Source organism: Scyliorhinus canicula, chromosome 6 (genome assembly GCF_902713615.1).
Source record: "Scyliorhinus canicula chromosome 6, sScyCan1.1, whole genome shotgun sequence".
NCBI classification, from domain to species: Eukaryota; Metazoa; Chordata; class Chondrichthyes; order Carcharhiniformes; family Scyliorhinidae; genus Scyliorhinus; species Scyliorhinus canicula.
This window is the reverse complement of record NC_052151.1, coordinates 187,069,530-187,097,106: the sequence shown is the minus strand read 5'-3', so window position 1 is coordinate 187,097,106 and position 27,577 is coordinate 187,069,530. Positions and strand designations below refer to the sequence as shown.

The following is a 27,577-nucleotide window of genomic DNA, read 5'->3' as shown; positions in this document are numbered from 1 at the left end:
AAAAATCAATTCCTGATGTAGTGAGAAATCATGTGGAAGAGCAGAGGATTAAAACTGCAAGATTAGCAGCAGAAATGGCAGATGATTATGAATTAGTTCATAAATCAAACATTGGGTTCCGACATCAGTTTCAGCCTGTGAGGGATAGAAACTGGGGACTTGAGAAATACTCAAATGGTAAAGGTAAAGGTGATCTGACGGGAGACAATAAAGAGAGTGTCCCTCAGATTACAAAAGAAATCCAGGAGGGTGGAAAAGAAATGAAAAATTTCAAATATTTTCACTGTCATAAACTAGGCCATGTAAAGTCACAGTGTTGGTGGTTGAAGAAAAGCACTGGGAAAGCTGATGTGGTAAAACAGGATAAGACAGTGGGGTTTGTTAAAGTAGTAAAGGAAAACCCAAGTGAAGCGAAGGAGGTGCAAAAGATTGTACAACCTGATCAAGAGGTGATTGATAAGAAGGTGGCAGACGTCTTGAAAGAGCTTACTTGTGTGGGTAAAGTTTACTCATGTGTATCAGGATGAGCAGGTAAAGAAGTCACAATTTTAAGAGATACGGGAGCTAGTCAATCTTTAATGGTAAGAGATGAGGAGTTATGTAGTTTGGGAAGAATGTTGCCAGAAAAAGTGGTAATATGTGGAATTCAGGGTGAGAGGAGTAGTGTTCTATTATATAAGGTAAGGTTGGAAAGTCCAGTGAAGAGTGGTGAAGTGGTAGTAGGAGTAATAAAGAAACTATCTTGTCCAAGAATACAGTTTATCTTGGGTCATTATGTAGCTGGATCGCAGGTGGGAATGATGCCTACTGTGGTTGATAAGCCAGTGGAAAATCAGACAACTGAAGTGTTGAGAGACGAATATCCTGGGATTTTTCCGGATTGTGTCGTAACAAGGTCAGAAAGTCAAAGGTTAAGACAAGAGGAGAAATCAAAGAGTGAAGATGAAGTTGAAGTGCAATTATCAGAAACGATTTTTGATCAGATAGTTGAAAAAGAACAAGAACAGGTGGAGGGTGAGGCGGATATTTTTAGTTCAGGAAAATTAGCGGATTTACAACCAAACGATATAGAAATAAAATGGATGTATCAGAAAGCATATACGGAAGATGAATCTGCGTGTATACCAGAGTGTTATTACCGTAAAAGTGATCTTGATGAGAAAATGGAGACCTTTACATATGCAGGCGGATGAAAAGTGGGCAGAAGTTTATCAAGTAGTATTGCCGGTAGGGTATAGAAAGGAGGTGTTGCAAGTGCCAGTGGGAAGTCATTTGGGAATAGGGAATATTCAAGATAAAATCCAGAAACATTGTTATTGGCCTGGACTACATAAAGATGTAGTTAAATTTTGTCAATCATGTCACACATGTCAAGTGATATGGAAACCTCAAGCTGTGATAAAACCAGCGCTCTTAATACCCATTCCAACATTTGAGGAACCTTTTACAAGGGTCCTAATTGATTGTGTAGGACCACTTCCTAAAATGAAAAGTGGGAATCAATATCTTTTGACTATAATGGATGTGTCGAATAGGTTTCCAGAGGCCATTCCAGTACGTAATATTACAGCTAAACGGATTGTGGAGGAGCTACTTAAATTCTTTACTAGATATGGAGTACCCACAGAAATACAATCGGATCAAGGATCAAATTTTACCTTAAGGTTATTCAAAGAAGTTATGGATAACTTCGGAATAAAACAATTTAAATCAACTGTGTACCATCCAGAATCGGAGGGAGCATTAGAAAGGTGGCATCAGACATTAAAGACAATGTTGAGGGATTACTGTCAAGATTATCCAGAGGATTGGGATAAAGGAATTCCATTCATACTGTTGGCTATTAGGGGTGTTCCTAATGAGTCTACCAAATTTAGTCCTTTGAACTAATTTTTGGTCATGGGGTAAGAGGACCACTTAGATTGATTAAGGAAAGATTGGTGGGTGAGAAATCGGAAATTACCTTATTGGATTACGTGACAAATTTTAGGGAACGATTAAATAGAGCAGTTGAATTGGCTAGACAACATTTAAAAGTTGCACAAAATGTGATGAAACGGGTCGCGGACAAGAAATCCAAAGTTCGTAGTTTTGCCAGTGGAGATAAAGTTTTAGTGTTGTTACCAGTGGTAGGTGAACCTTTAAAAGCTAGGTTTTGTGGACCTTATCAGATTGAAAGGAAATTAAGTGAGGTGAATTATGTGGTAAAAACACCAGATAGAAGGAAGACTCACCGAGTGTGACATGTGAATGTGCTTAAAAGGTACTTTGAAAGGGAAGGAGAGAAAAAGGAGGAGGTTTTAATGTTTCTAACTTAAAGTGATGAACCAAATCCAGATGACTATGAATTTGACATACCTCAAATTAAATTGGAAAATGAAGTTGTTCTCAAAAATTGGAATAAATTGTTGAGTTACCTTTCAGAGGAAAAATGGACTGACCTGAAAGAGTTATTGATATTACGTGGGCAAGTTTGTGGAGATAAATTGGAAAGTACTAAAATGGTTGTACATGATGTCGATGTGGGAAATGCTGTTCCAATCAAACAACATCCATACAGACATAACCCTTTAAAATTGGCACAGGTTAACAAAGAGATGGAGAGTATGCTTAAAAATAGCATAATTGAAGTGGGTTGCAGCCAATGGAGCACACCCATAGTGATGGTACCAAAACCAGACGGTACCCAACGGTTGTGTGTGGACTATAGACAGGTTAATGCAGTTACAAGAACGGACTCTTATCCTATCCCACGTTCGGAGGATTGCATTGAGAAAGTGGGACAATCAGCTTTGATTTCCAAACTGGATTTACTTAAAGGTTACTGGCAGATACTTTTAACCGAAAGGGCGAAGGAGATTGCAGCTTTTGTGACTGCAGACAGTATATACCAATTGAAAGTTATGCCTTGGCATAAAAAAAACGCCCCAGCTACATTTCGACGGTTAACTAACAAAGTTGTTTCAGGATTACCCAATTGTGCGGTATACATCGACGATCTGGTAATCTTCAGCCTGACATGGAAAAAACAATTCAAATATCTGATGGGTTATTCGATCGACTTCAGCAGGCCGGTTTGGTGATAATCCTCCTCAAAAGTAAATTTGGAAAAGCCCAAGTCATTTTCCTTGAGGAGTTTCCGATACCCTCGAGACAAAGGGAAATAGTGTGATTTCTTGGCATGAGTGGATTTGATCGAACATTTGTGAAGACGTTTTGAAGCGTGATTGCTCCACTGACGGATGTGCTCATGAAGCGTAACAAAGTCCAGTGGACAGCAGGCTTTCAACAGGCAATTGACCGCCTGAAAACTATGATAACCAATGCTGCTGTGTTGGAGAGTTGCAAGGGACTCTTTGATCAGATTGAACTAAAGTATCTGACTTTAAAGAGAAATGCCAAGGCATTGAGAAATGGATGGATCGTGCAGCGACCTTCTTGTTCAAAGAGACTGTCAATCGAGAAGGATTTCAGTTGAAGGAAGATGAACGGAAAAAATGGGCTATATTATTATACCTGTTTGCGTGTGTTGTTTTTTTGAAACAAAAAAGTATATTTACTGTGTGAAATTCTTAAAGGATGGTGAAAAGGTGAAAAATGAAACCATCTTGAAGTTGATGGTTCATTTTTTTTTCTTGGGGGGAGCTGTCATGTGAGAGTACCTTTAAGAAATGGGTGTTTATAAATGGATGTGTGGATAAATATCTGTAGTGAGAGTACCTTTAAGAAATGGGTGTTTATTTCTGCAGTGATGTCAGAGAGTGGGTGGAGCTGGGCTGTCTGTCAGCTTTTTACTTTTGTTTTAGGCTATTTGCTGCAGGGTGTGTTTTAGTTTCGTTTTCAGAGCTGGATAGCTGCAGTCACAGCCAGAAGGGGTATTAGTGTCTCTCTGTAATCTTAAGACTGTAAATCGATCCTTTGGTGATTTAAAACTAACAACTGCTCTCAGTAGTGACTTTAACCTGATGAGCTTCCGTTAAAAGTTATTTTTTAAGTCTTATGGATGTTAAAAGGACAGCTTAAGGATTACTTAGTGTTGTATTCTTTGGGGGTTCTATTTGAATTGATGGTTGCTTCGATGTTCACTAAGTTTTAAAAAGGTTATCTTGAGTTCATAGAATAAACATTGTTTTGCTTTAAAAAATACCTTTCCATTTCTGCTGTACCACACCTGAAGAGTGGGCCGTGTGCTCCCCATACCACAATCTATTAAAAGTTGTGGGCCAGGTTAACTCCATGATACACTTTGGGGTTCTCTAAACCCTGGCCAATAACAGTATATATGTGTGCGGTGTGTATATGTGTATGTATTTTTGGGTGTGGTGTGTATATGTGTATGTATATATGTGTGCGGTGTGTGTATATGTGTGTGTATATATCTGTGTATGGCGTGTATATGTGTATGTATATATGTGTGCGGTGTGTATATGTGTGTATATATGTGTGCAGTGTGTATATGTGTATATATATATCTGTGCGGTGTGTATATGTGTATGTATATATGTGTGCGGTGCGTATATGTGTATGTATATGTGTGCGGTGTGTATATATGTGTGCGGTGTGTATATGTGTGTGTATATATGTGTGTGGTGTGTATATGTGTATGTATATATGTGTGTGGTGTGTATATGTGTATGTATATATGTGTGCGGTGTGTATATGTGTATGTATATATGTGTGCGGCGTGTATATGTATATGTATACATGTGTGTGGTGTGTATATGTGTATGTATATATGTGTCTATGTGTATGTATACATATATGTGCGGTGTGTATATGTGTATGTATATATGTGTGCAGTGTGTATATGTGTATGTATATCTGTGTGCGGTGTGTATATGTGTATGTATATATGTGTGTGGCGTGTATATGTGTATGTATATATGTGTCTATATGTGTATGTATATATAAGTGTGCGGTGTGTATATGTGTATGTATACATGTGTGTGGTGTGTATATGTGTATATATGTGTGCGGTGTGTATATGTGTATGTATATATGTGTGCAGTGTGTATATGTGTGTGTATATATGTGTGCAGTGTGTATATGTGTATTTGTATATGTGCGCAGTGTGCATATTTATGTATATGTGTGCAGTGTGTATATGTGTATGTATACATGTGTGCAGTGTGTATATGTGTATGTATATATGTGTGCAGTGTGTATATGTGTATGCATATGTGTGCGGTGTGTATATGTGTATGTATATGTGTGCGGTGTGTATATGTGTGTGTATATATGTGTGCGGTGTGTATATGTGTATGTATATATGTGTGCGGTGTGTATATGTGTGTGTATATATGTATGCGGTGTGTGTATGTGTATGTATACATGTGTGTGGTGTTTATATGTGTATATATGTGTGCGGTGTGTATATGTGTATGTATATATGTGTGCAGTGTGTATATGTGTATGTATATCTGTGTGCGGTGTGTATATGTGTATGTATATATGTGTGTGGTGTGTATATGTGTATGTATATATGGGTCTATATGTGTATGTATATATAAGTGTGCGGTGTGTATATGTGTATGTATACATGTGTGTGGTGTGTATATGTGTATGTATACATGTGTGCAGTGTGTATATGTGTATGTATATATGTGTGCAGTGTGTATATGTGTATGTTTATATGTGTGCAGTGTGTATATGTGTGTGTATGTATGTGTGCAGTGTGTATATGTGTATTTGTATATGTGCGCAGTGTATATGTATGTATATATGTGCAGTGTGTATATGTGTATGTATACATGTGTGCAGTGTGTATATGTGTATGTATATATGTGTGCAGTGTGTATATGTGTATGTTTATATGTGTGCAGTGTGTATATGTGTACGTATGTGTATATGTGGGGCCTCACGGTAACATGGTGGTTAGCATCAATGCTTCACAGCTCCAGGGTCCCAGGTTCGATTCCCGGCTGGGTCACTGTCTGTGTGGAGTCTGCACGTCCTCCCCGTGTGTGCGTGGGTTTCCTCCGGGTGCTCCCGTTTCCTCCCACAGTCCAAAGATGTGCGGGTTAGGTGGATTGGCCATGCTAAATTGCCCGTAGTGTAAGGTTAATGGGGGGATTGTTGGGTTACGGGTATACGGGTTACGTGGGTTTAAGTAGGGTGGTCATTGCTCGGCGCAGCATTGGGGGCCGAAGGGCCTGTTCTGTGCTGTACTGTTCTATGTTCTATGTATATATGTGTGCAGTGTGTATATGTGTGTGTATTTATGTGTGCAGTGTGTATATGTGTATTTGTATATGTGCGCAGTGTATATGTATGTATATATGTGTGCAGTGTGTATATGTGTATGTATACATGTGTGCAGTGTGTATATGTGTATGTATATATGTGTGCAGTGTGTATATGTGTATGTTTATATGTGTGCAGTGTGTATATGTGTATGTATATATGTGTGCAGTGTGTATATGTGTACGTATATGTGTGCGGTGTATATATGCATATGTATATATGTGTCTGGTGTGTATATGTGTATGTATATATGTGTGCAGTGTGTATATGTGTGTGTATGTATGTGTGCAGTGTGTATATGTGTATTTGTATATGTGCGCAGTGTATATGTATGTATATATGTGCAGTGTGTATATGTGTATGTATACATGTGTGCAGTGTGTATATGTGTATGTTTATATGTGTGCAGTGTGTATATGTGTGTGTATGTATGTGTGCAGTGTGTATATGTGTATTTGTATATGTGCGCAGTGTATATGTATGTATATATGTGCAGTGTGTATATGTGTATGTATACATGTGTGCAGTGTGTATATGTGTATGTATATATGTGTGCAGTGTGTATATGTGTATGTTTATATGTGTGCAGTGTGTATATGTGTACGTATGTGTATATGTGGGGCCTCACGGTAACATGGTGGTTAGCATCAATGCTTCACAGCTCCAGGGTCCCAGGTTCGATTCCCGGCTGGGTCACTGTCTGTGTGGAGTCTGCACGTCCTCCCAGTGTGTGCGTGGGTTTCCTCCGGGTGCTCCCGTTTCCTCCCACAGTCCAAAGATGTGCGGGTTAGGTGGATTGGCCATGCTAAATTGCCCGTAGTGTAAGGTTAATGGGGGGATTGTTGGGTTACGGGTATACGGGTTACGTGGGTTTAAGTAGGGTGGTCATTGCTCGGCGCAGCATTGGGGGCCGAAGGGCCTGTTCTGTGCTGTACTGTTCTATGTTCTATGTATATATGTGTGCAGTGTGTATATGTGTGTGTATTTATGTGTGCAGTGTGTATATGTGTATTTGTATATGTGCGCAGTGTATATGTATGTATATATGTGTGCAGTGTGTATATGTGTATGTATACATGTGTGCAGTGTGTATATGTGTATGTATATATGTGTGCAGTGTGTATATGTGTATGTTTATATGTGTGCAGTGTGTATATGTGTATGTATATATGTGTGCAGTGTGTATATGTGTACGTATATGTGTGCGGTGTATATATGCATATGTATATATGTGTCTGGTGTGTATATGTGTATGTATATATGTGTGCGGTGTGTATATTTGTGTGTATATATGTGTGCGGTGTGTATATGTGTATGTATATATGTGTGCGGTGTGTATATAGAATTTACAGTGCAGAAGGAGGCCATTCGGCCCATCGAGTCTGCACCGGCTCTTGGAAAGAGCACCCTACCCAAGATTAACACCTCCACCCTATCCCCATAACCCAGTAACCCCACCCAACAGTAAGGGCAATTTTGGACCCTAATGGCAATTTTATCAAGTCCAATCCACCTAACCTGCACATCTTTGGACTGTGGGAGGAAACCGGAGCACCTGGAGGAAACCCACGCACACACGGGGAGGACGTGCAGACTCCGCACAGACAGTGACCCAAGCCGGAATCGAACCTGGGACCCTGGAGCTGTGAAGCGATTGTGCTTTCCACAAGGCTACCGTGCTGCCCTTAAGTGCTGACTTAATCACTGAAAACACATACATACTAATGAAAAGTAAACGGGGAGATTTCTAAATCCGGTCCTGATCACAGAGTCCCAGCTGTAGGGAGAAATCTGCCTTGTGCAGTTCAGTTATCGCAAAACGAGAATTCCCAGTCAGCAGGAAATGGGAATTTTAATGCTACAAACTTATTTTCTTGCCCAAATCGAAAGTCTGAATGAGAGAGGCAAGATTTTAAACATAAAGGTTTAATTGTGATTCTGTAGTGAGTTTGCGTGGGCGGAAATCTCTATCCACTCCCACCAGTCACTTTGTGTGCCTCGGGTAAGGGCTGCTGTCTTAGAGAACAACAGCCACCACCTTTCTTATCACGTCGAGAACTTCGGTCATCGGGAAAATGTTACACAGCAAAGAATAAACTTTTCAACATTGCCCAAGCACATGGGTCACAATTCAATAGAGTCTGAGCTCACAGCTGCTGGCATTCGAGTACACTGCTCATTCTCAATCGTACAAAGGGTTATCCTGTCCAGTAAAGCTCCCAGTGTGAAGCTCTGTTGGGCTGGTTGAGAACATGTCACTCTGCCTGAATCATCCCGTATATTTAAAGTTGGGAATGATATTTGTGAGTGCCCAATTTCCACTGGAGGCATTGGCAGAGTGAAGCACAGATCCTCAGTCAGGCTGCTGTCAGCCTGCATCCTGAGCTCCACACACAATACAGCATTCACAGCAGCCAGGCTCACAGGTATTGTCTTCATCAAGTGTCAGCTACAGAAAAATGTTCCAGCCAAATGTTACACATTCACCAAACTCAGTTAATTAACAGACCAAAGTGCTAACGCCGGGGCCCATTCACTGAAACCACCCAGATTCCATTCGACGCTTTCAGATCTTTACGACAAACGGCCAGTGTCCGGTTCAAAACCTGCGTTCGCCTCTCATTCAAGATCTGACCCCAAATCATTGATAGTAATCGATGAAACGTGCATCAAATTCCCTGAAGATTAGCTTCCTATATGTTACAATTGTGGACGCACTTGCTGCGGGTATCATATTCCCGGATCAGTCTGACAGACAATCCCACTCCAGAAGGTGGCACACCGGATTTTCAGGACATCAATGGACGGAGAAATCAGGTTGTGAGCAGATTCAGTTGGGCTGGATTGCACGCTCTCTCTCTGGGGAACTGTAGACACTAAACGTACACCAGGACAGGCTAAAGATTACTGCTCGTAATATTCACAGGCTGGACACTTGCATCTGGTGACCACCAGTTTGCTATCGCAATGGATGATTGACCTATTTAAAATATACCAAGTCTTTATTAAAATAGTGGACAAGCCAACAACAGAGGAACATGCTAAGTGCTTGCTGACTGGCAGAAACAGTCATCGCCAGCCCATGTGGTGATGTTCCAGCTGCTTTCGTTGAAGTTAAAGTTCACTACAGGTTAGTTTCATCCCAAGAGAAATCATTCATATTCTTTAGAACTTTCCGAACCAGCTTCTCTAACTCCTTGCGAGCTCTCTGCTCCTCCTCCAACCAACGTTTCATCTTCTTGTTTTCCTGCTTTAGCTCAAGCACCTCACCTTTCAATGCATAAACTGTGTCCACAAGGCTCTTTTCCTCGATGATCGTTTGCCCGTTGCTGTTGGTTTCTTCAACAATTATTTTTTCTTCTTCTGGCAATAAAACCTGCGGAGCGGATTCTTTCCGATACATGGAGTTGAGAGTTTGCCGGGTTTTCGCACTCGTGCAGTACGCTTCAATAACTTTCAAAATCTGTGTGTGTATATATGTGTGCGGTGTGTGTATGTGTATGTATATGTGTGCAGTGTGTATATGTGTATGCATATGTGTGCGGTGTGTATATGTGTATGTATATGTGTGCGGTGTGTATATGTGTGTGTATATATGTGTGCGGTGTGTATATGCATGTGTATATATGTGTGCGGTGTGTATATGTGCATGTATATGTATGCGGTGTGTATATGTGTATGTATATGTGTGCGATGTGTATGTATATGTGTGCGGTGTGTGTATGTGTGTGTATATATGTGTGTGGTGTGTATATGTGTGTTTATATATGTGTGCGATGTGTATATGTGTATGTATATGTGTGCGGTGTGTATATGTGTATGTATATGTGTGCGGTGTGTATATGTGTCTGTATATATGTGTGTGTTTATATATGTGTGCGATGTGTATATGTGTATGTATATGTGTGCGGTGTGTATATGTGTATGTATATGTGTGCGGTGTGTGTATGTGTATGTATATATGTGTGTGTATATATGTGTGTGGTGTGTATATGTGTATGTATATGTGTGCGGTGTGTATATGTGTATGTATATGTGTGCGGTGTGTGTGTATGTGTATGTATATATGTGTGTGTGTATATATGTGTGCGGTGTGTATATGTGTATGTATTTGTGTGCGGTGTGTATATGTGTATGTATATGTGTGCGGTGTGTATATGTGTGTGTATATATGTGTGTGTATATATGTATGCGGTGTGTATATGTGTGTGTATATATGTGTGTGTATATATGTGTGCGATGTGTATATGTGTATGTATATGTGTGTGGTGTGTATATGTGTATGTATATGTGTGCGGTGTGTATATGTGTGTGTATATATGTGTGTGTATATATGTGTGCGATGTGTATATGTGTATGTATATGTGTGCGGTGTGTATATGTGTATGTATATGTGTGCGATGTGTATATGTGTGTGTATATATGTGTGCGGTGTGTATATGTGTATGTATATGTGTGCAGTGTGTGTATGTGTATGTATATGTGTGCGGTGTGTATATGTGTGTGTATATATGTGTGTGTATATATGTGTGCGGTGTGTATATGTGTGTGTATATGTGTGCGGTGTGTATATGTGTATGTATATGTGTGCGGTGTGTATATGTGTATGTATATGTGTGCGGTGTGTATATGTGTATGTATATGTGTGCGGTGTGTATATGTGTGCGGTGTGTATATGTGTATGTATATGTGTGCGGTGTGTATATGTGTGTGTGTATATATATGTGTGTGTATATATGTGTGCGGTGTGTATATGTGTGTGTATGTGTGCGGTGTGTATATGTGTATGTATATGTGTGCAGTGTGTATATGTGTATGTATATGTGTGCGGTGTGTATATGTGTATGTATATGTGTGCGGTGTGTATATGTGTATGTATATGTGTGCGGTGTGTATATGTGTATGTATATGTGTGCGGTGTGTATATGTGTGTGTATATATGTGTGTGTGTATATGTGTGCGGTGTGTATATGTGTATGTATATGTGTGCGGTGTGTGTATGTGTGTGTATATATGTGTGCGGTGTGTATATGTGTATGTATATGTGTGCGGTGTGTGTATGTGTGTGTGTATATGTGTGCAGTGTGTATATGTGTATGTATATGTGTGCGGTGTGTATATGTGTATGTATATGTGTGCGGTGTGTGTATGTTAGGGAACCAAGCTTGGAGGATAAAGGAGAAAATAATCTGAAAGCAGAAGCAGGAAATCAAAAGTGCTGATTGGGCGGGTACAGTTATATGCCCGTTAAAGGAGCAGAGAAGAAGGGCCCTAGTTAATATTAGTTAATACTAGTTAATATTATTTGATATTAAAGGATAAATGTAATTTAAAGGGTAAGACATGACAGTGGACCTACAAGCCATAGTCTGCTCTTCCTTCCCCATGTGGGAGACAAGGAACATTTCCAATTCCCAGGACCACCATGTGTGCAGGAAGTGTCTCCAGCTGCAGCTCCCGGAAGCCCGAGTTTCAAAGCTGGAGCGGCGGCTGGGGTCACTGTAGAGAATCCGCAAGGCAGAGAATGTCATGGATACCACGTATAGAGAGGTGGTCACACCACAGGCTCAGACTCCACAGGCAGGAAGACTATGAGTGACCACCAGGCAGAGCAAGAGAGGGAGGCAGGTAGTGCAGGAATCTCCTGTGGCCATTCCCCTGTAAAGCAGATATACCGCTTTGGATACTGTTGAGGGGAATGGCCTCTCAGGGGAAAACAGCAACAGCCTAACTCGTGGCACCATGGTTGGTTATGCTGCGGAGGGGAGGAGTAAAAAGTGTGGAAATGCAATAGTTATAGGGGATTCAATTGTAAGGGGAATAGATAGGAGTTTCAGTGGCCACAAATGAGACTTTAGGATGGTGTATTGTCTTCCTGGTGCTCGGATCAAGGATGTCTCAGATAGGTTACAGGACATTCTGGAGATGGGGGGGTCGAACAGCCAGTGGTCATGGTGCACATCGGTACCAATGGCATTGATTTTTTAAAAAAGGAATGAGGTCCTAAAAACAGAATGGGGAGTTAGGAAGAAAGTTGAGAAATCGGACTTCAAAGGAAGTGATCTCAGGATTACCACCAGTGCCACGTGCCAGTCAGAGTAGACACAGTAGGATGTATCGGATAAATACATGGCTGAAGAGATAGTGTGAGGGGGATTGTTTCAGATTTCTGGGGCATTGGGACCGGTTCTGTGGGAGGTGGGATCTGTATAAACTGGACAGGTCACACCTGGGCAGCGCTGGGCCTGATGTCCTTGGGGGAGGGGGGGGTTACTTGCTAGAGCGGTTGGGGAGAGTTTAAACTTATATGGCAGGGGTATGGGAAGCTATGCATAGATTCAGAGCAGGGGAATCAAGAACAAGAGAACAACAAAGCAAGGAATATAAGAAAAGTGATAGGCAGAAAAACCAAGGTCCAGTGTCAGATAATGACACTGTAAAAAATAGCAGAGACCGGTCAAGGATCGCCAAAAGGACTAGCCTTAATTATTTGTACCTGAATGCGTGGAGCATTCAAAATGAAATGGATGAATTAGTTGCGCAGATAGATGTAAAGGGGTATGATATAGATGGGATTACGGAGACATGGCTCCAAGGTAACCAAGGATGGGAAATAAACATTATGAGCTATTCAGTTTTAAGGAAGGACAGACAGAAAGGAAAAGGTGGTGGAGTTGCATTGTTGATTAAAGAAAATATTGATACAATATTGAGGAAAGATATTAGTACAGACGATGTGGAATCTGTACGGGTTGAGTTAAGAAACACCACGGGATAAAAAATATTTGTCGGGCTGGTATGCAGACCACCAAACTGCAGTGGTAATGTTGGGAATAGCTTTAGGCAGGAAATCAGAGATGCATGTGTTAAAGGAACATCTATGATTATGGGTGACTTTAATCTGCATACAGATTGGATGAGTCCAACAGGATTAGACCGGGTAGATTCAGAAAGAATGTTCCCGATGATGGGGGCGTCAATATCTAGTGGTCACAGCTTGAGGATAACGGGTAAACTTTTCAAGACTGAGGTGAGGAGAACTTTCTTCACCCAGAGAGTGATGAACCTGTGGAATTCACTACCACAAAAAATTGTTGAGGCGAAAACATTGTGTAATTTCTCAAAGGAATTAGATATAGCTCTTGGGGCTAAAGGGATCAAGGGATATGGGGGGGGAAAGGCGGGATCAGGGTATTGAACTTGATGATTAGCCATGATCATAATGAATGGTGGAGCATGCTCAAAGGGCCGAATGGCCTCCTCCTGCTTCTATTTTCTATACATGTTTCTATGTATGTCAATGCAGATATGTGTGAGGATATGTAAATGTGTATGCATATATGAGTGAGGGGTGTGTTTTAGTGTATGCATATGTGTGTGAGTGTGTGTATATGTGTATGCATATGTGTGTGTGTGTATGTGTGACTGTCTGTATATGTGTATTGATATATAGATATGCATTTCTGCAGGCATATATTTGTGTGTATATGTGTGACTGTGTATAATTATATCTGTGAGGGTATGTAAATGTGTGTCATATATGTGTGAGGGTATATATATGTGTATGCATTTGTCTGCATGAGTGTGTATTTATAGAATCATAGAATCCCTACAGTGCAGAAGGAGTTCCTTCGGCCCATCAAGGCTGCCCCTACCTTCTGAAAGACTACCCTACCTAGGCCCACTCCTCGTGGTGTCCATGTAACCCCATAACCCCACCTAACCCTTGGACACTTCGGGGCAATTTATCATGATCACTATCCACCTAACCTGCACATCTTTGGACTGTGGGAGAAAACCGGAGCACCCGGAGGAAACCCACGCAGACATGGGGAGAACGTGCCAACTCCACACAGTCATCCAAGGATGGAATTGAACTCGGGGTCCCTGACACTATGAGGCAGCAGTGCTAACCACTGTGCCAATGTGCTGCACCGTGCCGCACTCACATATGTGTGTATGTGTATTTGTGTGTGTGTATATGTTTGTGAGTGTGTGCATGTGTGTGAATGAGTGTGAATGTCTGTGTGGGTGTGCAACGATGTGCATGTATATGTTAGCGTGTGTGTATATGCATGTGAGTGTGTATATGTTTGTGAGTGTATGTGTGAGTACATGTAAATGTGTGAGTGTGAATGTATCTGTGTATGAGTGTGATTTTCTGTATATGTATATGAGTGTGATTGTGTATATGTGTATGAATGCGATTGTGTGTATTGGATATGTGAATGAGTGAGTACGTATGTATATGTGTGTATATATGTATGAGTGTGTGTATATATGTGAGTGTTTATATATGTGTGTGAGTGTGTATATGTGTATAAATATTACAGTAATGGGGGCGGCACGGGGGTGCAATGGTTAGCACTGCTGCCTTACAGCGCCGAGGACCCAGGTTCGATCCCGGCCACGGGTTACTGTCCGTATGGAGTTTGCACATTCTCCCCGTATCTGCGTTTCTCACCCCCATAACCAAAAGATGTGCAGGATAGGTCACGCTAAATTGCCCCTTAATTGGAAATAAAATCTATTATAGTAACAATAAGGAAGGAGACAACAGAAAACATGTTCACTTTCTAATGTAATTGTTTGGAATAAATCATTGGTAACAACTCCTTACCTTGACAACACCCATGTACTACAATGCTTGTTATATGTATTTTTTCTTCTCTGAAGCTTGACTGATACCTGCTTCCTTTTCCATATTGGGAGGTGTTAGGATTACTTGCAAATGTTTTTAATATTATCTTGATGTATACTTTGTGATATACCTTCAATTATGACATGAGAGTGTACCCGTAAAACAAAGGCTTTAATAAACAGAGAACTTCGGCAGTCGGAGAGATGAGTGCTCACTGAGCGCCGCCCACAGGACATCACCTTATATCCGGCCCCTGGGAGGTGGAGCCAGAGGCGGAGTCCCCCGGAGTTCCAAACCCGGTCTTAAAGGGACATTACATGCATGATCTTAAAGGCACATTACCCATTCATCACACTTTGATACTCCTTTGAATGTTTGATGTAGTTACAATAGTTATGTCAACGGACCAATTCATCCAGTTAGACCTGGATTGGTATTCCAGAGAAATCTCACCATTGCAAATTCAGAATTGGAGTTCATACAACATAGAACAGTACAGCACAGAACAGGCCCTTCGGCACTCGATGTTGTGCCGAGCAATGATCACCCTACTCAAACCCACGTAGCCACCCTATACCCATAACCCAACAACCCCCCCCCCATCCACATTTTACTTTTTAGGACACTATGGGCAATTTAGCATGGCCAATCCACCTAACCCGCACATCTTTGGACTGCGGGAGGAAACCGGAGCACCCGGAGGAAACCCACGTACACACGGGGAGGACGTGCAGACTCCGCACAAACAGTGACCCAGCCGGGAACCGAACCTGGGACCCTGGAGTTGTGAAGCATTTATGCTAACAACCATGCTACCGTGCTGCCCCTATGTTCAGTTTTTTAAAAAGCTCTGGAAATAGAACCTGGGTGTTAATAAAAGTGACCATCAAGCAGTTGGATTATCATGAAAACTCAACTGGCTCTCTAATGTCCATTTCGAAAATTAAAACTGCCACCCTTACCTGGTCTGGCCTCCAGGTGACTTCAGTCCCACACCAACACTGAAACTGAGCAGCAATTCAAGAAGAAAGCCCATTGTCACCTTCTCAGAGTAGCCAGCAATGGACAATGAATGGCAGCCTTTCCAACAACCTGACATCTGAAGATTATATTTGAAATGTCGACTCTTGGTGGGGGGGGGGGGGGGGGGGTCACGTGATGTGAGCGGGGGCGCGGTTGTGTTTTTGTGAACTCTGACTTTGCTCATTTTTCAATCCGATGGCAGTACTGTGGGACAGTGGATAGCACTGCTACCTCACAACTCCAGGCAACCCGGGTTCAATTCCGGCCTTGCGTGACTGTGCGGAGTCTGCACGTTCTCCCTGTGTCTGTGTGGTTTTCCTCTGGTGCTCCGGTTTCCTCCCATTCTTCGAAGATGTGGAGGTTAGGTGGACTGGCCATGATCAATGTGCGGGGCTACGGGGATAGGTTGAAGGAGTGAGCCGAGGTGGAGTGCTCTTTCGGAGGGTCGGTGCACACTCGATGGGCTGAATAGCCTCCTGATGGGCCGAATGGCCTCCTCTGCACTGTATGTTCTATGTTCTACACTGTAGGAATTCTATAGATTCTATAGGTTCTACACTGTAGGGATTCTATACATTCTAATCCGTCATTTCACCCTGATGCGTATTTCATACTTGCTTTTTCTTGGGCTACGTGACTTGCACCATATCTCTGGAAGTTCCTGACTGGTCTTTTTGCGAGAAAAAGCCGAGATGAAATACTAAAACCCTAATTTGTTCATGGCGGTCGGAGTGGGCTGGAGTGGGGCCCAGCAGGTATTGGTGCAGTTGCTGCTGAGCGGGCTCTCGCCTTGTCGGTGCTGCGTGTGTCGGATGATGGCCGTCTTCGAAGATTCTCTGACTGAGAATTTCGGCTCGTGGTGCACGGTGTTGGAGCTCACTTCGAGGGACTGCAGGGTCATTTTAGAAGAGTGAATGAGGCCCATTAGAGGCTTCCCGCACTCGTAAGAGCACCGTACCTGGTTATGGGCCGCCTTTGTGTCGCCAGGATCCTGCTGCATGGTGTTGATTATCCTGACAGGTTTGGGAGATACAGGCTGGGTGGGGGGGGTTCCCCAGCCCGGCTAGAGGTGGGAGGCAAGTTCCAATTAAGTTTGATCATTTTAGTTTGGAAGCTAGGCGCATCACATTCGGTGGAGCAAAACGTATCCTGTTTGTGAGCACAGATGCTCGTTGTGAGGGGCTGGAGGTGGCCGAGCGGATTGAGCCATTCCCCCTGGCTGTGGCCGAGCCTGCGACCACATCAGCGTTGGAGAGGCGGGCATGTTGGAAGTGATGGTGTCTCATGCTTCGATCGATGGAATCCTTGAAAGGTCCCAGAGAGTGTTTGTTGATCCTGCTTTATCCTTTGCCCACTTGTGTGACCCAAGGCGTCTTTATCTTGCCATTTACACTCTGGTTCAACGATAATCCTGATCGTTAGTCCCTGTTGATCATGTTGTTTTTTTATTGCTGTCTTTTTGTCCCTGACAGAAAGTCTGAAATATAAGCGTGATGGCCTGTGTCGTTGCTTATCCTCATCCTGTTACCTGTGTTGGCAAGATCATTTTGAGTCATTTAGGGAAGTGTGATTTGTGCACAGTTTTACTCCTTTTGGTCATTGTTATTTATGAATCTTGTGGTTGGGGAGGGGAGTGATTTTTGTCACATCCGCCCCACCTCATTTCTGAAGAAGACGTGTGGAGCTGTGGCTGGGTGAAGGGTGGATGGATATAGTTCTTAGGATTAGTTCTGTCTTCACTGTGATTGAGGAAAGCTCCCCCATTTAGAGCTAATCCATTTCGGGTTTTTCTTTTGGATTTGTATATTCTTTGAATCAAGAATCTGTGTCTTCCTCATTCTGTGGCCTGGGCAGTGTTTGTACCCTGGGAAAGGCTGGGTTCCTTCTGACTCCTTCCTGAGGTTGGATTTTTCCTTTCCTCTATATGGATCTTTCTTTGTGTTCCTCCCCCGGGCCATTGTGGTGGTAGAGTTGTTGAGGAGGGAGTTTGCTCTAGTCCTTGCTGTGATGGTGGTCGCTTTGAGTTGGGCAGGGTCTCGCCTCTTTGGGCATTCTTTTCTCCTTTTGGATTGGATTGGATTTGTTTATTGTCACGTGTACCGAGGTACAGTGAAAAGTATTTTTCTGCAAGCAGCTCAACAGATCATTCATTACATGGGATGAAAAGGGAATTAAACAGAATTCAAGAAAATACAAGAAAATACATAATAGGGCAACACAAGATATACAATGTAACTACATAACCATTGGCACCGGATGAAGCATACAGGTCAGTCAATAAGAGGGTCATTGAGGAGTCTGGTGACAGTGGGGAAGAAGCTGTTTTTGAGTCTGTTTGTGCGTGCTCTCTTCAACCGGGTGAGCATTGTGTTGGTTCTTATCCTGATCTGGCCCGTTTCTTTGATTGGGTGGGAGGAGGGGGATTACTGTGTTTGTGCTGGGGAGGAGGGAATCGGCCCTCCCCCCCAGGATACCTAATTGTTGGGTGTCTTGATGGTTCCTCTTCTTCTCGGATGGGAACTCCCGCATTGGCTGTGACTGGAACAATCATCCTCTTATGGTGCATTGTCCTGGAGGGGGTTGGGAAGGTACAAGCTCGACGGGGGTGCAGGTTTTTGTGTGCTGGAGGCCCTGGGGGTATAGTTTCTTATGTTTCATTTGGTGCTGTGGCTGTTATGCTGTTGCTCCGAGGGGCTCGGGGTGTCCATCTTTCAGGGTTTGGGGGGGCTTCCTGGATAGCTGTTTTTTTCCCCTTGTCTCTCTGGTGCACAGGGGCCTGGGGATGGTTCAGGTTCTGTGCTTTGGTGGATATCCTGTCGTTTCCCCTGGGGGTCGGGAGGGGGGGGGGGGGGGGGGCACCCTCTGTTTGAGTGTTCTCTTCACTGATGGGTGTTGCCCTCTGGTGGGATAGCTCGGGTTGGTCTGTTTTTTTTTTCATTCTCCTTCCCCTTCTCTATCTTAGAGGCTTGACCATAGTCTGAACATGTTGCTATTGTTGCCGCTCCTCTCTTCCTCCCCATTCTTTATAATTGTAGTTCTGCCCAGGGCTTGTTTTTGGGGTTTAGTTGCGTTATGTATTCTGCATGTACCTCCCCTGGGGTCTTTGTCTATTTTCTTTTGTTTTTGTAAGGGTCGGTATGACAAATCCGTTCCTGCCTCCTACATGGATGAAGATGGTCTTGAATCCGTAAAGGGAAGGCCGTGTTGGGTCATTAGTGCCGTTGGCGCTGCTGGAGTTAAGGGGGATGTACGTTGGTGCGCACCCTATTCCGGCATGGGAAGTTTATCCTGATCTCCCGTGACGATTGCGGGGCTGTGCAGTGTGAGAGGGTGCACATCGTTTTGTTATGCTGTTATGTTTTCATGATCTGATCGTGTTTCTCCCTCGGTTTCTGGTGGGGCGACGTGGGTGTCTATCTGTTTAATGATGGTTTTACACCAGTTGTGGTGTCTTTCTCCTGATCCAGGCTGTGCTGTTGTAGGTTTAGCCGTGACTGCTTTTTACCCTGCCTTGCTTTTGGTGATGTATTATGTTGTAACTTTGTTGCGCTATATTATGGAATGTGGAATCACAAGAAACATACTTATTAAAATAAAATGTCAACTCTTCTGCATTCTTTCAGGGGACGGGCCAGTGCCCTCCTTCCAGGACGAGGAATTCCGGTGCCCAGAGGGACACCTGTTGCACGCGGGGCACCCTCTCTATCCCATCCAGTGAGGGGTACTCCAGCGCCACGCAGCAGAGGAGGACCGGGGGCATCTGGCTATCGACCTCCACCTCCACCAGAAGAAGATGCTTATGATGAATATGTGAGTACTGCTCTTGGCAATTCCAATACAATATTGAAAACAAATATGTCAAAAGACAGTATGGTTCGCTGGTTGAATATAATTACTGCCTATTGTGGAGGTACCTTGTAGGTAAGTCTAATTCCTGATCTATCCTGAATTAGCTGTAAAGAATCAGTAAGTGGATATTATTGGGTTCAATGCACCCAGGTTAAGAGGGCAGCCAGGGTTCCTTCTCTCCATCATTCCAAATACCACTGTTGGAGAGTGTACATGTGTGAATGACAGGAACTCGTATGCATATGATTGCCAGGAACATGTACATGTGTCAACACTAAGGCCATGTAGACTTGTTAATGACAGGAACTCATACATGTGGGATCGCCAAGAAGATGTTAATGTGTGAACACGGCGAGCATGTTCACACGGGAAGCCAGTGTCCCTTTCACATGTGAAGACCAGAAATATTCCACAAGAATCGTTGACATGGAATAAACCAGATGAGGGCAGGACTGCGCACCATTAGAATGCCCTCGAAACTAAAGTTACCATTCGCCGTTTAAAGTTGCGTGGTCCTGCCTGCCTGGACAGGGTAGCAGTTGGGAGGCAAATGGCACATGAAAGGAAAAAAGTGGAAAACTGAACTTTTACAATAGTTTTCTTACAACTCATGGCCGTGCCTTCGATATTTCTGTTGCTTTAAGAGGCTGATACACCAGGAAACGGTCCCAAGCATCTCTGTTCAGGTATTGTATTGCAACACAACAGTCTGGAATGTCGTAGTAACATCCCCTGAAGAACTGAACTGGATATGTTGTTTTTATCTGTGTCCTACGCAGGCCTGTAATCTTTTGATTGGTGGATTGATAATACTTTACTGAGATGGGGTTGTATAATTTTTCACACAGCAAATCAGCCGGCACATATCAAATGCTATTTACTTCACTTGGCTTCAAAGTGTTCCCCACCAAGAAGAAAAATAACAAACTACATTGCCTTGACCTGAGTTAGCAGGGTGTCTAACGTTCGGCTTTAGGTCACAGCAGCCCATGCTTCACATAGTGAATAAAGTGAATTAATTTTCCATCTTTCTTCCAGCAGTCAATTCTAACTGAATCATTTCAAACATGTGTTCTGGGAGGGTTGAGAAGCTGTGTCTCCTGTTTCCATAGAATCGCCACAGTGCAGAACGAGGCCATTCGGCCCTTCGGGTCTGCACCGGCATTTCGAAAGAGCGCCCCACTTCCCCCACCTAACCTTCACATCTCTGTGATGTGTTATGTACTCTGGGATAACACAGGCTGCAACTGGATGCAGCTTTAACCAAAAGATACTCCAGACCTTGAAGTTAGTTCACTCTGATTTATTGAACCAGTAGCACAGTTAGCACAGTTCTCTATGCGTTCGACTCTCTGCTAACCTAAGTGTGGTTACCCTGTTTGACTGAACCAGACTAGCTCTGAGCCACGTGCTGGAGGTGTGATACTGTAAATACACCCTGACTCACTCTGTAGATGTTCATCAGTGGAAAGAGGTGGAGTGTGAGTGCCTTTTATAGCGAGATACCACCCCTGAGTGTCCTGCCTGCTCATTGGTCATGTCCTGTTATCTGTGTTCATTAGCTGCCTGTCTGTATATCATTATCTGCATGTCTGCATATCATGACACTCTGGACAATTTGTCATGGTCAATCCACATCTTGGACTGTGGGAGGATACCGGAGCACATGGCGGAAACCCACACAGATACGGGAAGCAAGTGCAAACTCCACACAGACAGCCAACCAAGGCCAGAATTGAACCCGGGTCCCTGGTGCTGTAGCAGCAGTGCTAACTACTGTGCCACAGTATCCTAGTGCACGATTTGCAAAAGGTTAGTATGCAGGTGCAGCAAGTCATTAGCAAAGCTAATTGAATGGTACCATTTATTGCGAAGGGAATTTAATTCAAGTGTGGGAGGTTATGCTTCAGTTACAAAGGACATTAGTGAGACCACTGTACTGTGTAAAGTGTTGGTCACCTTATTTAATAAAATATAATGTTTTCGAAGCAGTTCAGAGATTGTTTGCTGTTTTGTTCTGCTTCTTCGGATAACACAGGCTGCTACTTGATGCAGCCTTAACTAAAGGATGCTCCAGACTCTGAAATGAGTTCAACGTGTTTATTGAACTATTAACAGTTCTCAAATGAGTTCGACTCTCTGCTAATCTAACTGTAGTAACTCAGTCTAACTGTACCAGCTTGCTCTAAGCCATGTGCTGGGGTGTGATGCTGCTGATCAACCCTGTCTAACTCTCTAGATGTCTGTCTGTGGAAAGGGGCAGGGTGTGAGTGCCTCATCCCTTTTATAGTGTTTATGTCACGCCCCCTTGTGGTGATGCCACCTCTGAGTGTCCTGACTGCCCATTGGTTGTGTCCTATTCTGAGTGTTCATTGGTTGCATGTTTGCATATCATGGCAGTTTACCAGACTATTACCTGGAATGGTCGGGTTGTTTTATGAGGAAAGGTTGGAAAGGCTGGGCTTCTATCCACTGGAATTTAGAAGAGTAAGAGGCGACCTGATTAAAACATATAAGATCCTCTGGGGTATTGGCAGGGTGGATGTGGAGAGGATGTTTCCTCTTGCAGGAGAATCTAGAATTAGGCGTTACTGTTTAAAAATAAGAGTTTGCTCTTTTAACACAGAGATGAGGAAACAATTTTCTCAAGAGGGTGTGTAACTTTGGAACTCTCTTCGTCAAAAGGCAGTTGCAAAGGCTTTGGATTTTCTTAAGACGGAAGCAGAAAGATGCTTGATTAACAAGGGGGTGAAAGGTTATCGGAGGTGGGCAGGAACGTAGAGTTGAGGTTACAATCAGATCAGCCAGGATTTTATTGAACGGTGCAGCAGTCTCGAGGGACCTACTTCTGCTCCTAATGCGTATGGTTGTACGTTTATGTCTTATTTTTCGATGGGCCGATTGGCCTCCTTCTGCACTGTAAATTCTATGATTTCCCATCTCTTAGTTAATTCTTGGTCACAGAGTGTTGAGGATCTGCTCTCATGATTTCTTGGCCATTCTGAGATTCATCAGTACCCCCCCCCCCCCCCCAACCAAACTAATAAAACCACCCAGCACACACACATCCAAACCATACTTGTACAAGCACACAGACACACAGGATTCTCAACACACATCCTATTCTAGGTTCATGAGTGGGCTGGTTGGACCCAATTAGTCCCAGGTTTTGCAAACTGTGCTGCTTGGCATCATGAGCTGGCAAGCCGAGAACCCCCAGCTTCCAACTCAGAAACCTCTCTGACTTCTCAACAGGGAGTTTGGTTCTTTAACTCCTTTGTCAGCAGCTCTTGTGTATTACTGTAAGGTAACAACTCATCCCTCACAAATCCCCGGAAAGATCAGCTGAGCGGAGATACAGTCCAAAAACGTCTCCCACTTTCTCCTCTGCTTTGCACAGAGGAGTTTTCCGTTGACTTACACACAGGAAAGGAAAGTCAGCTGCATGGTTTCGCCAAACCAGCCCCCACTTCCAATCTCCTCAACCACTGAGAGGAAGCAAGAAAAATGGACTGAACTGAGGACTCAGCGGAAAAAAGCAGGTCAGCCCCCTGGGCAAGGGACTTCGAGATGACAATTATGGCGGGACTGGTGGCTGGAGGTTTTTTGGTTGGGTCACGATCCCAGCAATGACAGGGCCGATTTGGGAATCAGGAAGCTGGAACTGATGATGGCCGTGATGTCAGATGTGGCCCTCCCAGAAACTACCTCCCCGAGCCCCATCCAATTAGGGCCAGCTTTCCAGCTGCGGGATATTCAATCGGCGAGGTCTGCAGGTGTCTGTGTGTGGTGGTGGGGGGAGGGGGAGAACGGGGCCGGTGGTGGGGGGGAGCGGGGAGGGGGTTGGTCACTGGCCACCTGATTAATGCAGACGATGCAGAGGGATAGCGTCACATAGGCAGCAATATAGTGGCTGTCATTGTTGCAGGTGCAATATCAGTGGAGACATTCGTGTCCACAAAATGGTTGTAACACCATAAGGTCTACTCGAGGAGACATGAACATTGGGGACTACTTCTGGGAAATGAATAAAAGGCCTCAGAGACCTTGTAGCTGATACATTTGTGCTGTGAAGTTGCCTCCAATGCATTGCTCAGCTCCTGACAGGAAATAACTGAAAGAACTCCAATGATCTAGCCTGCCTTTGCCACAGCCAACTCAATGCTGGAGAAAAGGAGAACTATTTGGTGGGTTTTCCAATTGATTCGAGGGTTGTGGGCCTCACTCGATAGGCCAGCCTGCTACCCGGGAGATGGCGGGGCTGCTGATTCCACTGGCAACCTGTCCCTGGGAAATTCCTCCAGAGCCTGGAGTACGTCGGGGAGCCGCCTTGATGCAGCTTTCCCCTATTTACCTGACCCCAACTACCATATCCAAGGACCAAGAAAGTCCCAGCCAAATGAATCTGATCTTTGTAACTCGCTCAGAGCCAGGAACTGCAAATGGATGAGCGGGGGTGGATAACAATGATGTTGAAATTACTCGGAAGCTAATGGTACAATTGAAAGAAGAGAACCTTGAAAGAGAAATCTTATTGTGTCGACAAGGTTGCGATTTGATAATGTGAAAAGCAAGGTAATAAGGTTTTCCTTTGCTGAAGTGCACATTACAATGTCAGGATTTCCATTTGAAATCAGGTGCACATGTTCTCAAGGCCAATCAGGGATTGGCAACAAAGGCCACCCTTGCCAATGATGCTCACATCCCATGAATGGATAAATAAAGACAGAAAGTTGTGGGAAAACGCTGCAGGTCTGGCAAATTCTGTACAGTGAGAAACAGGGGGACATAGGATTTCGGAACAAGAGTAGGCTATCCTTTTTTTAAATGAATTTAGAGTACCCAATTATTTTTTTCTAATTAAGCGGCAATTTAGCGTGGCCAATCCACCTGCCCTGCACATCTTTGGGTTAGGGGGGTAAAATTCACACAGACAAGGGGAGAATGTGCAAACTCCACACAGACAGTGACCCGGGGCCGGGATTCAACCAGGTCCACAGCGCCGTGAGCGAGCAGTGCTAACCACTGCGCCGCTGTGCTGCCCAAGAGTAGGCCATCCTGTGGCCCTTTGAGCCTGCTCCACTATTCAATAAAATCATGGCTGATCTTATCTTGGTCTTAACTCCACTTTCCTGTCGATCACCCCCTGAATCCTGCACAAACATTGGCCGGGATTCTCCTCCACCCGGCGGGGCGGTGGGTCCTAGCGTAGCGGAGTGGCGCCAACCACTCCGGCGTCGGGCCTCCCCAAAGGTGCGGAATTCTCCGCTCCTTTAGGGGCTAGGCCCGCGCCGGAGTGGTTTCCGCCACACCGACTGGTGCCAAAACCACCGCCAATGGCCTTTGGCGCCCGCCGCCCGGCTTCGGGGCTGGCCGAAAGGTCTTCGCTGGTCCGCGCCTGCGCTGGTGCGTCAGCTGCCGCTGACGTCACCACCGGCGCTTGCGCCGTAGGGGGGGTCTCTTCCGCCTCCCTATCTGCTCTGTCCAGCCCCTCATGGTTTTGAACATCTCTATCAAATCTCCTCTCAGCCTTCTTCTCTCCAAGGGGAATAGTACCAACCTCTCCAATCTATCCTCATAACTGAAGTTCCTCATCCCTGTAAATCTCCTTGTAAACCTTTTCTGTACTCTCTCCAATGCGTTCACATCCTTCCTATAGTGTAGCACCCAGAGCTGTACACAATATTCCAACTGAGGTCTAACTGGTGTCTTGCATAAATTCACCATAGCCTCCTTGCTATTATACTCTGTGCCCGTATTAATAAAGCCCAGGATACTCTATGCTTCATTAACTGCAATCTCCACCTGTCCTGCCATTTTCAATACATAAAGGTACCTCTGCTCCTGCACCCCTTTAAGAATTTTACCCCTTATTTAATATTGTGTCTCCATGTTCTTCCTACCAAAATGTATCACCTCACATTTCTCCGCATTTCAAAATTATGTTTGACCTGCACTTTAGCTCTATTTACCTATCTTATTTAAGTCACCCAATCCAAAGATGTGCAGGTTAGATGGACTGGCCACCCTAAATTGCGCCTAAGTGTCCAAACGTTAGGTGGGTTATGGGGATAGGGCGGGGGAGTGTGTCCAGGTAGGGTGTTCTTTCAGCGAGCCGGTGCAAACTTGATGGGCCAGATGGCCTCCTTCTGCACTGTAGGGATTCTATGACTCTTCTAATATCCCTGCCTAAAAAAAATTTCAGTGTGGTAAATGGGCTCCCACAGGGCAGTTTCGTTAGAAGTCACAGGATTTGAGCGATCAAAAGTGAAGGAAGGGCGATATATTTCCAAGTCAGGATGGTGTGTATTGGTGGGGAACTTGAAGCTGGTGGTGTTCCTAAGCATTTGTTACCCTTGTCCTTCTACATGGTATAGTGGCGGGTTTGGAAGGTGCTGTTGAAGGAGCCTTGGTTAGTCACTGCAGTGCATCTTGTGGATAGTACACACTGTTGCCACTGTGGACTGGTGGTGGAGGAAGTTAATATTGAAGATGGTGGATGGGATGCCAATCAAGCAGGCTACGTCCAAGAAGGTGTTGAACTTCTTGAGTGTTGTTGGATCTGCACTCATCCAGGCAAGTGGAGAGTATCCCATCACACTCCTGACTTGTACTTTGCAGATTGTGGACAAGGTTTGAGGAGGCAAGAGGTGAGATATTTGAATTTCCAGGCTCTAGTAGCCCTGGCACCAATGGAGACGGGAATAGATGTAAAATAGGCTGGCAGCTTGCCATCACCTACTTTATAATATTGCACAAAGATCTGCCCCCCCCCCCACCCTTTACCCTGACTGAATCAACATCACAATGCCAAATTATCTTGTAGTTTAGGGGCTGGTTTAGCTCACTGAGCTGAATCGCTGGCTTTTAAAGCAGACCAAGCAGGCCACCAGCACGGTTCGATTCCCGTACCAGCCTCCCCGGACAGGCGCCGGAATGTGGCGACTTGGGGCTTTTCACAGTAACTTCATTGAAGCCTACTCGTGACAATAAGCGAATTTCATTTCATTTTTCATTTTGTTTCATTTGTGGGTTTTAGAATGGGACAAATTAACTGACCTGTTTCTCCACATTCCAACAATGGTGACAATGCAAAGGTAATTCATTGGGCGCTGAACACCTCACGTTGCCCTGAGGATGTGGAAGGCGCTCTCAAAATTCAAGTCCTTCCATTTCTATCAGAGGCTTCCAAAGCACTGCTCATCTGTATGCATTTCAGCATTCAGTTGCTGCTGTTATGTGGGTGAATACAACATTCATTTCATTCATGGCATGTTCCCACCATCAGCAGAGATATGAATGGCCAATGATCTGTTTTGAATAATGTTAACTGAGCAGGATAGAAATAGATCACCACACACGTTTGCAGATTGTGCACTGATGCCTTTAGCTCTGTCTAAAGCACTGAAATCAACGGACAAAATCCCTGGTTTAACGTCTCATAGACAGGAAAGTAATTCTGACAATGTACTACCCTGGACCGTATTGAAGTGTCAGTTTAGATAATGAATTCCAAGACCCTGAGCAAGGCTTGAATCGGCCATCTTCCAACTCTCAACTAGCCCACACCACTAATTGTCCTGTGATCATATCGTGCAAGAGGGCTCTTTGTCTGTCAGGGTTTAGTCTCTGCTGTGGTGCCTGCAGAGTGGGACCAGCAGAATTGATTCAGACCCCACAGGACATTCCACGGTTGGCCTAGTCCAAACATGTTGACTGAGTCTGTGCACGATTACCATGGGAGAGGGAGGAAGTGAGGCAGCACACAGAATCGATGGCAAGTGACTGAGTTGTGGCTCGGTTTGTACCTTTATTCATTCA

The 27,577-nt window shown here is 44.1% G+C and overlaps 1 protein-coding gene across 3 annotated transcripts in view; it reads left to right on the top strand.

Moving 5' to 3' along the window:
• The window catches only part of khdrbs2 (KH domain containing, RNA binding, signal transduction associated 2), a 907,500-nt gene that overhangs the window by 487,350 nt on the left and 392,573 nt on the right, over window positions 1–27,577 (top strand). For all 3 annotated transcript variants that reach the window (XR_005461061.1, XR_005461060.1, XM_038800664.1), the window contains exon 6: window positions 19,531–19,717. Coding sequence is in view for 1 of the 3 variants with exons in the window: in XM_038800664.1 (XP_038656592.1) it covers window positions 19,531–19,717 (187 nt within the window). In the remaining 2 variants the exon portion in view is untranslated. The remainder of the gene's footprint in view (window positions 1–19,530; window positions 19,718–27,577) is intronic.